Source organism: Callospermophilus lateralis, chromosome 2, assembly GCF_048772815.1.
Source record: "Callospermophilus lateralis isolate mCalLat2 chromosome 2, mCalLat2.hap1, whole genome shotgun sequence".
In the NCBI taxonomy this organism is placed as follows: domain Eukaryota; kingdom Metazoa; phylum Chordata; class Mammalia; order Rodentia; family Sciuridae; genus Callospermophilus; species Callospermophilus lateralis.
In genome coordinates, this window is record NC_135306.1 from 211,373,316 (window position 1) to 211,386,683 (window position 13,368).

At 46.6% G+C, this 13,368-nt stretch overlaps 1 protein-coding gene and 1 pseudogene across 1 annotated transcript in view; one reads left to right on the top strand and one right to left on the bottom strand.

The window, feature by feature from the left end:
* Positions 1–423: 423 nt before the first annotated feature.
* Positions 424–1,496, bottom strand: LOC143641378 (acidic leucine-rich nuclear phosphoprotein 32 family member B pseudogene; annotated as a pseudogene).
* Positions 1,497–5,988: 4,492 nt separating this feature from the next.
* Tollip (toll interacting protein) overlaps positions 5,989–13,368 on the top strand; it is a 29,199-nt gene continuing 21,819 nt past the window's right edge. The window contains exon 1 of the mRNA XM_076847802.2: positions 5,989–6,151. Coding sequence (XP_076703917.1) covers positions 6,119–6,151 — 33 coding nt within the window. The 5' untranslated portion in view covers positions 5,989–6,118. The remainder of the gene's footprint in view (positions 6,152–13,368) is intronic.

Below are 13,368 nucleotides of genomic sequence, written 5' to 3' on the forward strand. Positions count from 1 at the left end.
AGTTCTCTCTCTGTGCTTAAAAAGGACAAGATTTTTTTTAAATGTTAAGATTTTATTTACAAAGCTTTTTGGTTGTACAGAAAGTAAAAATGCTGTTACAATCTCATTGTAACTGGTAGCTGCGGACAGTTGACTCACCAATCACAGCTATCCATGCTACAGCAAGAGTCTTACACGAAAAACCTAACAATGCTCACAATTTTGTTGGGGCAAACTCCCCAAGCTGGCGGTGGATTACAAGAGGGACTAAAAGGAGGAAGGTGGAATGTCACAGGAACTCTTCTTTGGCCCTTTGGTGGGTGGGCGTCCTGGGGTTTGTATCACAGCTACCTTTTTTTTTTTTTTTTCTTTTTTAAACAGCTATCAAATCCATGAGCAGTCCAACCAAGACTGAACAGTTCTGTTTTGTGGCTTTTCTGGGTCTTAATCATCTTCTTCTTAATCATCTGTTTCTCTCTTCCTCTTTTCAACTTTCTCCCTTTCTTCCTCTTCGTCATCCTCATCCTCGTCTTCCTCATCTTCATCTACTACTCCATCATGCCCAAATTCTTCTTCCTCCCCGCTGACCTCATCTTCCTCATCGTCTTCCTCAAACTCTTCCTCCTCACCATCCTCATCCTCCTCGTCTTCTTCATCTTTTCCTTCTTCCTCCTCCTCTTCTTCATCCACACCATCCACCTCCGCATCTGCGTCAGGGGGCCTCCCCGTCTTCTGCATCATAGCCGTCCAGGTCGGTCAGCTGGGGCAGGAGTCTGAACACACTCTCGGTGACCATTCAGTTCAGTGACTTCACAGTTAAACAGATCCAGGCTCTTCAGACAATCCAACTTTTCCAAAGGTTCCAAGATGCTGACGTCTTTCAGTTTATTTCCACTTGAATTTAGATGTGTGATGTTGGGAAGTCTTTCTGCTAACATATCCAGACCTCCATAGAGCTCAGCTTTTTCAATTTAGGTAGCTTGGGGAGATTTGAAACTGAAATCAAGTCTACATTTATTAAACTGAAGGAAAAGGACAAGATTTTTAAAAACATTGATCTGATCTTGTTTACCAAGATAACTTCTGTGTATATTAGGTTTTATGAACTAGGGTTCATACCTATTTTAAAATAATTGTTTTGTAGCTCTGGTTAAATAAACAACTGTTATTTTAGGATATTACAATACAGCTGTCATTCTAGACTTATGTGACTAAAGATATGTATACAAATAAAAAACAAAGTATGTTTGTCTCAGCTTTGTCTAAGTGTTATGTAAAAGCTTGTAAAATGGAAGCTATGTATGTCTAATACAGGCATGGTAATGAATGAAGGCTCTTTTATACATTGTATCTGACATGAAAGGGCCACACTGACATTTAAAAACCTGGCTTATACCTGTTTTCCTTAACTACATAAATGTTTTATTGTTATATAAATGAGATGCATGTATATATCAGATAATGTCCATTTCTGATTTCTCACCTGAGTTAAGGCTCTGCCTCTCACCTTACTCCATGTTAGTATGGCTCCAAAACAGGCCAGAATTAAGCTTATTTAAAATTGTGTTCAAAAGACAGATTTTTTTTTTGTTATAAAGATTACTGTGATTTCAAAGTAAATAAGGGATATAATGCAAACCAAGGAAAGGTTTGAGTAGATTATAAAAGGTCTTTAAGATTATAAGAGAGTTGCAAAAGAAACAAAATATGAAAAGGATTTTATATGTGATGCATTCATAAATTGGTCTTTGTAGACGTGAAATAGATATCAATATACCTAAGTACTATTATCAACACCAGGTCTCTTGGTTTGAAGCTATTACCCGAACTAAATCCTCATACTACTTTATAATTGTTGCCTGTCAGTATTTTAGAAAATTACTTCTTCTAATGGACCAACCTGAGTTGATTTAAGACAATAAACCATTGGCATCAGAACAGATAGAATGTAATGCTGACTTTTAGTACTAATACTGTCCCTAATTAATTAAAGAGGGTGACTATGAAATTACAGATATTGAAATTAAAACCCACTACTCCTACTTCAAAATGATGAAATGGCCTCTCCAAAACTTGGAGATCAAAGTCAAGGAAGTAAAAGGGCCAAGGGAAGCAGCCAGTATTTTGGCCCCTGCCGACTAAGGTCAACTGGAGCTCAGAGGATGATGGAACCTTTCTGAGGGCCCTGAACCTAAGGAGGCACTGGACCTCTTCATCAGAGGGAGTGTGGAGACCCTAGAGAACAGGAAGCCAGACAGTGCATGTTTTGCAAAGAAGAGGAGTATCGCAGGAGGAAGTATCCCTGATACTTCTGAAGGAAGCCCTATGTGGTCAGCAGATGGCATGACTGGTCGAGGAAAGCTAAAGGAGCCAAGAGTCTTCTCAAAGATTCCCAAGAGCGATCCCTGATAAATCTCTGCTGATTCCTAACAGTAGATGAGAACAGGGTCAACTTTTGACCACCTTGGCCTTAAATACCTGGCAGGAGAATTATAAGCAAAGCACAGCCATACATGAGCATTAAAAAAAAAAAATAAGAACATGGTTCTTTCAATGTAACCTGACATATACACTTGTGTCATTCCCCCCCAAAAGTAAGTTAAACTGGGAGGCTAAAAAGTGGGGGGCTGTTATACAGGAGTGTCTGAAAACTACCACAAAAGATGCTTCCAGTGTGCTAAGCTTGTTCTGAGTCAGTTTGAGACCTACAGTGTTTTCCTAACTCCCAAATAGGTGAGCACAATATGATTTTCACTAGTATAATTATTTAGCTCTGACATTTGTCCCCTAGATTGCTCTAAAAGATGTAATGTGGCGCATGAAAGCTCTAGCTAACTTTACCAAGAGAGTCTTAAGTGACATAACTAAAGGGACCCTTCTGCTAACACAGAGGTAAGGCCAATGAGAAAGCTATTTTACAAAAATCAGATGGCATTCCATAGCTCAAGGGGAACCTGTGCCACTACAAAAATTTAGAGTTGTGCATATGTCTTTAACAGCTTCGTTGATGTTTCTAAAGCCTTAACTGGCCTGCACTCACTAGTATAAACACTGTGTCAGGCCACACTTTTTAACAAGTTACTATGCTCATGGTCTTTAGACTAATACTGATTAGTTTTTTTTTTATTTTTAATTATAACAATATCTTTATTTTTTATTTTTATGTAGTGCTGAGGCTTGAACCCAGTGCTTATGCATGGTGGGCAAACACTCTGCCTCTGAGCCACAACCCCAGCCCCAACACTGATTGTTTTTGTGCTATTTGTTTGCAAAAACAATGCTTTGCTGTCTTGCTTATTGTTGTACTGGCATGATCCTCATCCTAGGTAGACAATGTCCAGTCACCTGTCAACTCTCACCATGGACCTCTGTATTGCCCTGATGCACGAATCTCCTGAAGATTCTGTTAACTCTAGATGGTCATGGAGATGCTATCTACCATGGAAGTACCACCTCACTTATCTGGGGGCCCATTAGAAAGCCCTATGTACAAAGACCCTGACTGTTCTTCCCTTCTCAACACCCGCTTTCAGCCTAAAAAAGTTAGAGTGGTCATTACCCACATTCCCTCACAGCAAATAGGGTTACTGCTACAGATGCGGGGGGTAATGATGTCAGGAGGAAGAGTTGAGGCTGGGAGAATAGGGAGGTGGGCCCCTGGGTATCTTCCTGGGCAGTAGAACACACACAGCACTGAAGATAGTTGGTAAGAAACTTTTAAACTTTTAAAATCAGGACCTATGTGACTGGGGGTGGGGTGGATGGGTCCATGCCTCTCCAAAGAAGGGGAAATGACTGATTGATATTTTCATATCAATATTTGGACTAAAGCTGTATGAATTCGTTGTGTCACTGAATGCCTTACCCAGGATTGGGCATGGGGCTGACTTCTTTAAACTTATAGATCTATATAAACCCCTAGACAGTAGCCTATCTTTAGTATCCTTCTCTGGGGACCCCATCCTCTTTGGAGCACTGCTTTCTTTCTGTTACTCTAGTAAAGCCTGTGACTTTGCTCTTACCCTTGTGTCCAGGGATTTAAATTTTTTAAAATTGTTGATAGACCTTTATTTTATTTATATATTTATATGTGGTGCTGAGAATTGAACCCAGTGCCTCACACATGCCAGGCAAGTGAACTACCGCTGGGCCCCAGCCCCAGCCCCACGTGTCCATGGATTTTATTCTTCAAATTCATGAGATAAAGAATACAACCTCACTCTTCATGCTACACTGTAGTCCTGTGTGGAGTGCAGAGAAGATGGGCCCAGGCATGAGGGAGATAAAGAAGGGCCTTAGCAGCCAGGGCAAGATCACAAGTAGGGAGGTCAGGGGCAGGGCTAGAGCAAATGAGCATGGAGAGAGTTTTCTGATGAGGTCAACTTCCTGCTTGACAAAAATGCTCGTGGACATAAGCAGGGGACCCAATCAGACAGATACTTCTGTACGCATGCCCCTAAGTCGGGGATCAAATAGAAAAACTAAAACAGATGCATTGTCAGAGAGGGCACCAATCAATAATAGTGAGGAGACTATGGACAGCGGAGGAGGTAAGGAAAGGAGGAAATTCCAGAGACCATAAAAAGAACAAGCCAAGACTTCCCCACCACATTCCTGGCTCTGGGGCCTCTTCTCTTTGGAGAAGTTTGTCTCTGTGACTTTTGCAATAAATCAGCTGCTTGTTTGCTATCTCTGTATCCTGTTCTTCAATTCTTTGCTGAACTGAGACAATGAGCTCAGCACCCCTAGATGAGTAATAGGCTGGAAGGTCCAAGGCTGGTCTTCCCTGGCACAATCCTGGGGAGGGCTGAGAGGCCACAATTGGAAGGATGAGATACCCTCTGGGGAGCTATGCAGAACACAGGGTGGCCACTTGGGTTCTCGCAGAGCTCTTCCACTCACCTGCAAATCTGTGCCCCTCATTACAGGGCTGGGACCTTCTCGGAAACTGAGGTAGTGTGAACACCCCATTCTTGCAATCAGTTCAGAAGATTTTGAACATGTCCGGCGAGTAACAAGCACGAATTATTAAAGGGCTATGAAGGTGGAAAAGGAACACTCTCAAGGGAGAGTGGGCCCTCTCACAGGAGAGGGACAGTGGGCCTCCTCTCTGCTCCAGTTTTATTGGGGGTCCAGGAGAAGTTTCCAAAGAGTTCTGTCCAGGTCAACCTCTTGACTTTTGACTGACAGCAGGATGACATCAGACTTTCAAGGCCCTGTGGCCAGGACAACCCTAGGTCACTTTGGCCCGTGCTGACCAGTTCTAATTGGAACCTGTTCCTACAGATGTTTTGGTTAGAGGGAATTATCCTTAGCCTCCTGAGTACCAGGATCTATTCTGTGGAAAGGGTCACAAAAGCCTCTCCTTCAGGGTAACTCAGGTTCCTCTTTTTGACATTATCTTGGGCCCGCATTTCTCCTGCAGATAGCAGGTCGTTTGCTGTGTCCACACAGGCTGTGTCCACTGTAGCCAGGCAGGGCTGGGAGTAAATCGCTTCTTGGAAAGGAAAGATGCGGTTCAGTACAGTCTACAGAACCCTTCCCTTAGCCTCAAGCGCCTACCGCTCTGGTCTGCCTGGCCCCCACCACCCCTAGACCTGGGCCGGTCTCCCCTGGGTCCACTTCTTTAGCGTTCCCACGTAAATGCTCTACCTCCAAGGGATTCTGAGTGAATTAGGACTGCAGGGACTGCCCATGGTTTGTTCTCAATCTTAAACAATCCTCTCCAGCGCATCAGACAACTGCCAGGGGAGCTGGTATCTCCAGACCCCAGCTTGTAGCCTGACCTCTCGGAAGAGTTCCCGACTCCGGGGCAGTGTGGGCATGCGCAGGAGGCAGGCGTGGGGGAGCCATTCGCAGGGCGGCAGGGGCGGGAGAGAGTCACTGCGCAGGCGCCTTCCAGCAGCCGATCCCGGCCCCCCTGAACCCGGAGCGCGCGTGCGCGGCGAAGCCGGAAGGGGCGGTGCCCGCGCTGCGCCTGCGCAGTGAGCGCGCCGGGGGGCGGGGCACGGCGGCCGTCACCTGACGGACGGCGGCTGCCTGGGGGACAACCGTCGGTACGCAGGCTCCGGCGGGGCGGAAGAGCTTATCCTGCGCGTCACTGTTGGGTCGGCGAGGTGTGGGGGGCCGCCGAACCACCATGGCAACCACCGTCAGCACGCAGCGCGGGCCGGTGAGGCCACCGGAGAGGGCCGGGCGGGGGCGGCGACCTCAAGCAACGGGAGGGGCCTCGGGCCGCTTCTTCCGTCAGCGGCGCGGGCGGCCCGGCGCCGGCTTTCCTCGGCCGTCGCGCGCACCCGCCGTGCTGCGCGGAAGCTCGGGGAGGGGCTGGACCCACGCGCGGGCGGGCGCCTGGTAGGCCGGAGCTGGCGCCTTCGGGACCCCAAGCCGGGCAGACCCCGGACGAGGCAGTTCCCTCACCCCTGCACTCACAGCGAGGGCAGTGAGGACCGTTTTCTGGGCCCAGTTAGTGGTCACCTTTCCAAGTCGGTTTCTTCCTTTGCAAATGAGAGAGTGGGATCAGGCAAGTTGGAAGATGGAAGACCCTTCCGGCTGGGATTTTCTCTGGAGCCCTGTCTTGGTTTCCGTAGTGGTGCTGTGTCCTCTGGAGAGCTGGCCGGGATGGTCTCCCAGCGGCTGACTGAGCCGCGGCTGAGGGTGCTCAGTGTCCATCCCCTGAAGTGCAGAACTGAGTCTAGAGAAGCTGGGTTTACAGGTCCCACCCTCACAGCTGGGTGTTGACAGTGTTGTCAGAGAGCAGACTCTCTGCTGCAGACTTTTTCTGAGGTCTTTGATGTGAACCTCCCGACATACTTGTCACACTTGGTATGGGAGCTTTCCAGAGTCAGTACGGAGAGTCAGGGCTGCCTCCCTTGCTCACTGTTTCCATGTCTTCGTCCAGAGCCACCCTAGGGAACAACAGCAGGTCATGTTGGCAGTTTTCTCATTTCTACCTGGCTTGCTCAACAGAGATGTGGGCTTTCCCCTGTACTTTCCCCTGTCCATATCCTCCATTGAAGCAAGTGACCAGCAGGACAGCCCCTCCATTGCTGTGTGGTCTGGGAGTGTCCTGACCTCCTGTAAACTCAGTCTGGGGTGGGACTGAGTTCGAGTTAGTACACTGGTGCAATCTGTCTGGAATGAAGTGAGCAACCAATATTAGCCTTCACCATTACTGACGGGAACTGTCTCTGTTGCTGTGACCATGTGAACTGGAGTAATGTACATACTGATGAGTTATTGGGAATGCAGGCAGCGTTCAAAGTTGGTGGATCTGTGGTGTTCAGTGCTGTGGCTTGGTCCAGTTTTCTACTTTTTCAGTGTTCTGGGGGGTCACATGGTTCCCTATCTGTATTACATGTAGACAAAGCAAGTGTTTTAGGGGCACCCTAATGACTTGCAAGCATGCAGTAACATTGGGTCTGGGCTCTAAGGCGGCATTATTAGTGAACTGGAGTCTTGGACTCTACTTGGGGTACATGGTGACTAAAATATTCAGCTGTGTGAATGATCATGGCATTCAGAGCACCCATGGCTCAGTGAACCACAGGTGTGTAGCACCGGAACAGGTGGCTGTAAGTGTGACTCAGACGATCCAGGCCTCAATTCAGGAGTTAGGTGCTGTGAAATTTGCTCCCCAGCCTGGGTATGTAAGTCTCATTGAGGCAGTATATCCAACTTGAGTCTTGAAAGGGAAACAGAAGCATGGAGTGGACCAGGAGGGGAGCCACTGGAAACAGGAAGTTCTGGAGATGGAGAAGGGGGTATGTTGTTTGGCCATGAGCAAGCTGTCTTATAGATGGAAGACTGAAATGACCCTTGAGCCTTATCTGGCCAGTGACAGTGTTTCTGTGAGTTTGGTGGACACATCCTCTCCGCAGCTTCACCTTTTCCAGCAGCTGCTGCTGCTAGCTGACCTGCCCATAGCCCCTGCTGCAACAGTGACTAGGGTCCAGTAAAATTCTTACTTTTGCCAGGATGTATTGATGTTTATTACATCCCTACTTTTTCTGTTACAAGAAACGGAGTTATGGAGATGTGAAGATTAACAGGGTGCTGGCTTTCCAAACGGAACCTGTGATACAGTGAGTGTGTGTGGTCAGTCCTGGAATCTGGCAGGCAGCCTCCTGCGTGTCAGCCCCTGGTGGGGTTTAGGTCATGGTTCAGGTCTTCCAGCCTGGGAGCCTGAACTTGTGCTTGGGCAGCTGACTCTGGCTGACTACTGCTTCCCGTAGGTGGGGATGGAATTCCCATGCAGAATCCTGTGGGCTATAAAGGGGCAGAGGACAATCTGACAAGGGTATGGGAGGGCCCTTTGTCCCTTCTTTGAGCTAGGGATGGTGAGGGGAGGACATGTGTATACCTAGCATCCTACAGGTCTGAAGGAAGGAGTCTTTGCTTCTGTTAGCAGAACCAGTGCAGTTCTTGCTTCAGGAGAAGCAGCACGTACATCTTCAGGGTAGTTTTTCTTGAATAGCCACTAAGGGATGCCACACCCTGTATTGCATCTGCCTTACTTTTGAAAAATGCTGCTGTTTTGGAATGACTACCTTTCTTCTGCTTAGTTCTATTAGAAAGCTCCAAAGGGGTTCCAACAAGAAGTGACAGAGGGTCCTGTTTCTCTGTGGGTGTGTGGGTATGTAGGCAGGAGATCTGTTTAAGGCTGGCTGGCATTCATGTCAGGAGTGGTCAGTGTGTGGGGTCATCTGCTTCTGGTTCCTTGTCCTGCTTTTGGAGATGCTGGTTGATCAGTGGCCAGCTCTGCCCTTATCTCTGGGTGTCTCTCGGATGGTGCCTGGTGGCACAGGCCTGTCCAGGGTTATGTTGGTCTCTGACTTCATTGATGACTCTTGCTAAGCTTGTGGCTTCATTAGGGATGGCAAGGGGTGGTGTTCAAAAAATGGTCTTCTGTTCTTCATTTGTGAACTGGGCTGTAACAATAAGCCTTGCCATCAGCCAGAGCTGTCTGTCTGTCTTGAAGGAGCGTGTGTCAGGGCAGGCAAAGTTAATTGCCTAGTCTTTCCCCTTATTGTAGGGATAGAGGAAGGAGTTGGTTTTCTTTTGAGGTTTGTATTGGCTGTCTCTTTCTTGAGTGTACCAAGAGCCCATGGTTTTCAAGCCTTCTGTGCCTGAGTCTTTGGCTCTCATCCCTAGCTACATGTTTATGGTCAGGTCCTGAGCAGGCTGAGTGGTGCTCACCAGCTGGGTCATTAGCTTGGGTCTCTGGCTGCTTTGAACGTCTGCTTGGGAATCTGAGGCCAGGTTAATTGTACATGCATACTTAGCATTGCTGATCCTCCAGTAAGTGGGGCTGTGGCCAGGAAGTGGTGGCCTCTCTGACCTTTTACCTTTGCTCATTTGTCTGATACTAGGATGGCTACTTTGCTTTCCTTCTAGGGAGTGTTTATTTGTTTGTTTTTCTTTGATTTACAGTTTACTCAAAATCTATTCATCATCAATAGCAAACAGGCACATTCTTTTTTCTTTTTTACAGTACTGGGGATAGAACCGAGGGCCTTATGCATGTTAGACAAGTGCTCTACCACTGAGCTGCATCCCCAGCCCATAGCTGCATTCTTAAAAAGCCAAATATCTAGGTCCAGTGTGTTAGTGCAAACTTGTAGTCCCAGTGACTCAGGAGGCTGAGGTAGGAGGATTGCAAGTTCGAGGCCAGCTTCAGCAACTTAGTGAGACCCTGTCTCAAAAATAAAGAGGGCTGGGGATATAGTTCAGTGGTAGAGTGTTACTGGGTTCAATCTCCAGTAACCTCTTATGTAATAATAAAAACTCTTAGTTTTTTTTTTAATATTTATTTTTTAGTTTTCAGTGGACACAACATCTTTATTTTTTAATGTGATACTGAGGATTGAACCCAGCGCCCCGTGCATGCCAGGCGAGCGTGCTACCACTTGAGCCACATCCCCAGCCCAAAAATTCGTAGTTTTTATTGTTACATATACGTGTTTGTGTGTGTGTGTATGAATATATTTATATATATGAGTATATATACATGTTTTTAACACTTTTGTGCTTTTATTTATTCTGTTTGTTCCTTTTGGATTTATTATACATAGGTTTAAAAACATTCAGTTCATTACTAAATTCTGTGCTGGTTTGGAAAATACATAATGTGTTTTGTTCTCTTGAGTGGTTACCCTAGAAATGTTAACATGCAGATGAAGCTCTGAAGTCAGTCATCATAGTTGCTTTGCCCGGCAGTGCCAAGACCTCAGTGCAGCCTTGGATGAGTTCTTCCTAGCCTGGGTGCTGTGTATGCTCTGTGTTATAGTTCCTGCATTCTTTTTGACCCTCCCACAGGGAAAACAGCATTTTTATCCAGTCAGTGCTTGTTGAGATTTGCTGAAATATATGCTGCTCTCTTTACCTTTGCTTAAAGTTCCTCTTTTAGATCTTAATTCCTAAGGACCCATGCTGCTGTGTGTGGTATTGTGGTTGGTATTTGCTTCTCCTCTTGGTATGTTGAAAGTCAGCTTGCTGTCTTCCTCCTGCCTTTCAAACCTCTGCCTGGCCTCTCTTGAGAGTCATTGCTTCTTTTTTGCCCATTGAAATTTTGGACATGTAAATTATTTGAGACTTTAAGTACAGCAACAACTCTCAGTCTTTGATCTGGTCACCATTCACAAAATTGTTTTCAGGGCTTAAGAGAGGATGGGTGGAGTTGGTGTGTGGGCAGTGCCTGCCCCAGGCCTGGTCTGGGGACTACTGTGGACTAGTGAACTTGCTGGGTGTCTGTGGTTCAGTTTTCATTTCTCAGAAACTTGGCTTTTACTGTGGCCAAATCCCTAACTACCTTTGCTTTGACACAAGCTAGACAGTAGAGCTAGGTACACGATGGTTTATGGGGCTGGGGACCTGCAAGAGGCAGGGAGGCAGCATGGCAATGGAACTGGTAGGAAGGACAGTAGCAGCTTGTCTTGTATTCAGAGATCCCCAGTGGGCTCCGGCTCTGGAAGGCTGCACCCAGGGGCAGTAGCCCTTGGCTCTGACTCAGCCATCACAGAAGCTCCAACACCACAATCACCTGGCCAATTTCTCCCTCACTCCCTTGGAGGTCTTCTTAGTGCCATGGCTTTATGTGTGCTGGTGATGGTGCCTGTCCTCTCCTGCCTCTTTCCTAAACTCAGAACCTGTAGTCCAGAAGCTCTCTGCTTTCCTCTGGAATGTTTTAGACATGCAGGTGGGCAAATCCTCCCTTCATGTTGCTCAGGACAAAAGCCTTGGGACCACCTTGTCTCCTTCATCTGCCAGGAAATCCCATGGGCTCTGCCTTTCAAGCACACCCAGGAATGGATTCAAACACTCTCTCCACTGGTTCACTGCTCTGTATTCAGTGGCTAGGCACAAGGCAGTGCCAGGTGTGAGGCCCAGCATGTCCCTTCTGCCCACCCTCTTTTCCATCAGGGACCCAGGGGTCTCTTTGTCATGTTAGGAAGATAGGAGCACCTCATTCCTTTTCAGGGCTTGTAGGTCTATGTCAGGCAGATGCTCCTGGCTGGGAGAACCACCCATGCTGGCACCCCAGATGACTGTTCCTTTTCCCAAGCAAAGAGGCAGCAAGCATACCTGTGCTCATACACCTGTAAGCAAGCATTTTCTCAGGAATGGTCCTTGGAAGTGGAATTTTGGAGTTTTTACAAAGGGCTTTAAAATCATTTGTTAGTGTTGAACTCAGTTGACTTATTTTGAAACTTTAAGCAAAACCATATTAAAAAGATCCATTTTGTGTCTGATATCAAGTTGAATCATTTTCTTTTTACATTCCCACATCTTTGAGCAGGATAAAGCATATATTTTCATGTGGCCAAACATCTCTGTCATAATATGGCAAAAATATGTTTTAGGATTAGCACTGAATTTTAAAAATACATATGAAATACATGATTATTCATGACATTCTCCAGAACTGCCACTAATTTGAGGGAATTTGCGTCAGCACCTGGACCCACCCGTGAATTGTGAAGCATTAACTTATTTTGTTAGCAGTGGTAGCTTTTTAAGGTATAGAAATGTGTCCTCATTTGGACGGATTCATTCTAAATTGAGAAACCAGCAGGAACTTGCACCAGCAGGCAAGCTTGTCTTTCTTCTGTGGACAGCGTGTTGGTTGCATAACCAGTTTGCTTGTTGTTTGGCAATGGCTGACACCCCTCCCCTCTCTTTCTTTAGGTTAAGTTTAATTTTTTTTCTAATAAGCTGATTTGGGAATAATTTTGTATTTAAAGAAAAACTCCAGAGATGGTAGAGAGTACCCCGTGACCCTCATCTAGTTCACTTACTATCAGTGTGCCTATCACTGTGAGCAGAGCTGGCTTTGGTCCTCGCCTGTCAGCTCCACACTCTGCTTGCTCCCTGTATCTGTTGGGGTCCCTACCCTGTACTCATATGTGACTGCTGCCTCTCCTCTAATCTGTGAGTTTCAGGCTTCTCTTGTTTTTGCGGGGGATCTTGGTGGTTGGAGAAGGCAGACTGGGCAGAGTTCTGCAGTGTGTCCCTACTGTGAGACATGGTCACTTGGCCTAGGCAGAGTGGGTGGCTTTCTCCATTGTAAACAGACTTTGCTCCCCTTCCCCTGCCTAGTCATACAGACTCTCCTTGTTACCCTTTCCTGTTTGTAACCTTAAGATGAAAGAAAACCTTTTGAAAAGTAACAGTATAGTTGCTCTTTAAATATACTTTTGCCCCATTGAAAAGCAGTCCCATTCTGTAGCAAAAACCTAGAAGAATACAGTAAAAAGGAATCCCACTGCCTGGAGGTCCCTTTCCTAAGAAAGGGACAGACAAGAGATTGATGAAGAAGAGACTCATCCTGACTCCCTGTGAGCAGCTTTTCCTGACTCCCATTTTTGCAGCAGCTGCCAGGACCACCCGCACACACTGACCAGTGCTGGGACACCTGCTGACCTGTCTGCCTGCACTGGGTGTGTTCCCAGGAGGTGCAGATGTTTTCGACAGCAACCCTAGAGCTATAGTATATGGCATGTGGTAGGCAGCCTCTCAGATTAGTAGGTGGGAATTTAGCCTGTGTGTGTTGACTCCAAGAGCTTGGTTGTTGTGAGTATTGTATTTTCTCATCTCCTCTCTTTCTCCCCTCCCCTCCCCTCCCCTCCCCTCCCCTCCTCTCCTATCCTCTCCCTCCTTCCCTCTCTTCTTTCCTTGCTATACTGGGGATAGAACCCTGGAGCTATACCACTGAGCTACATTCCCAATTCTCAGTCCATTATATTTTTTATTTTGAGACAGGATCTCACAAAGTTGCCCAGGTTGGGGTACAGACATGCATCACTGTGCTTGGCCAATTATGTGTTTGTTTCTGCAAAATAATCTATTCATGCTGAGTAGACAAAGCTGGTGACAGAGCTTGGAGATGCA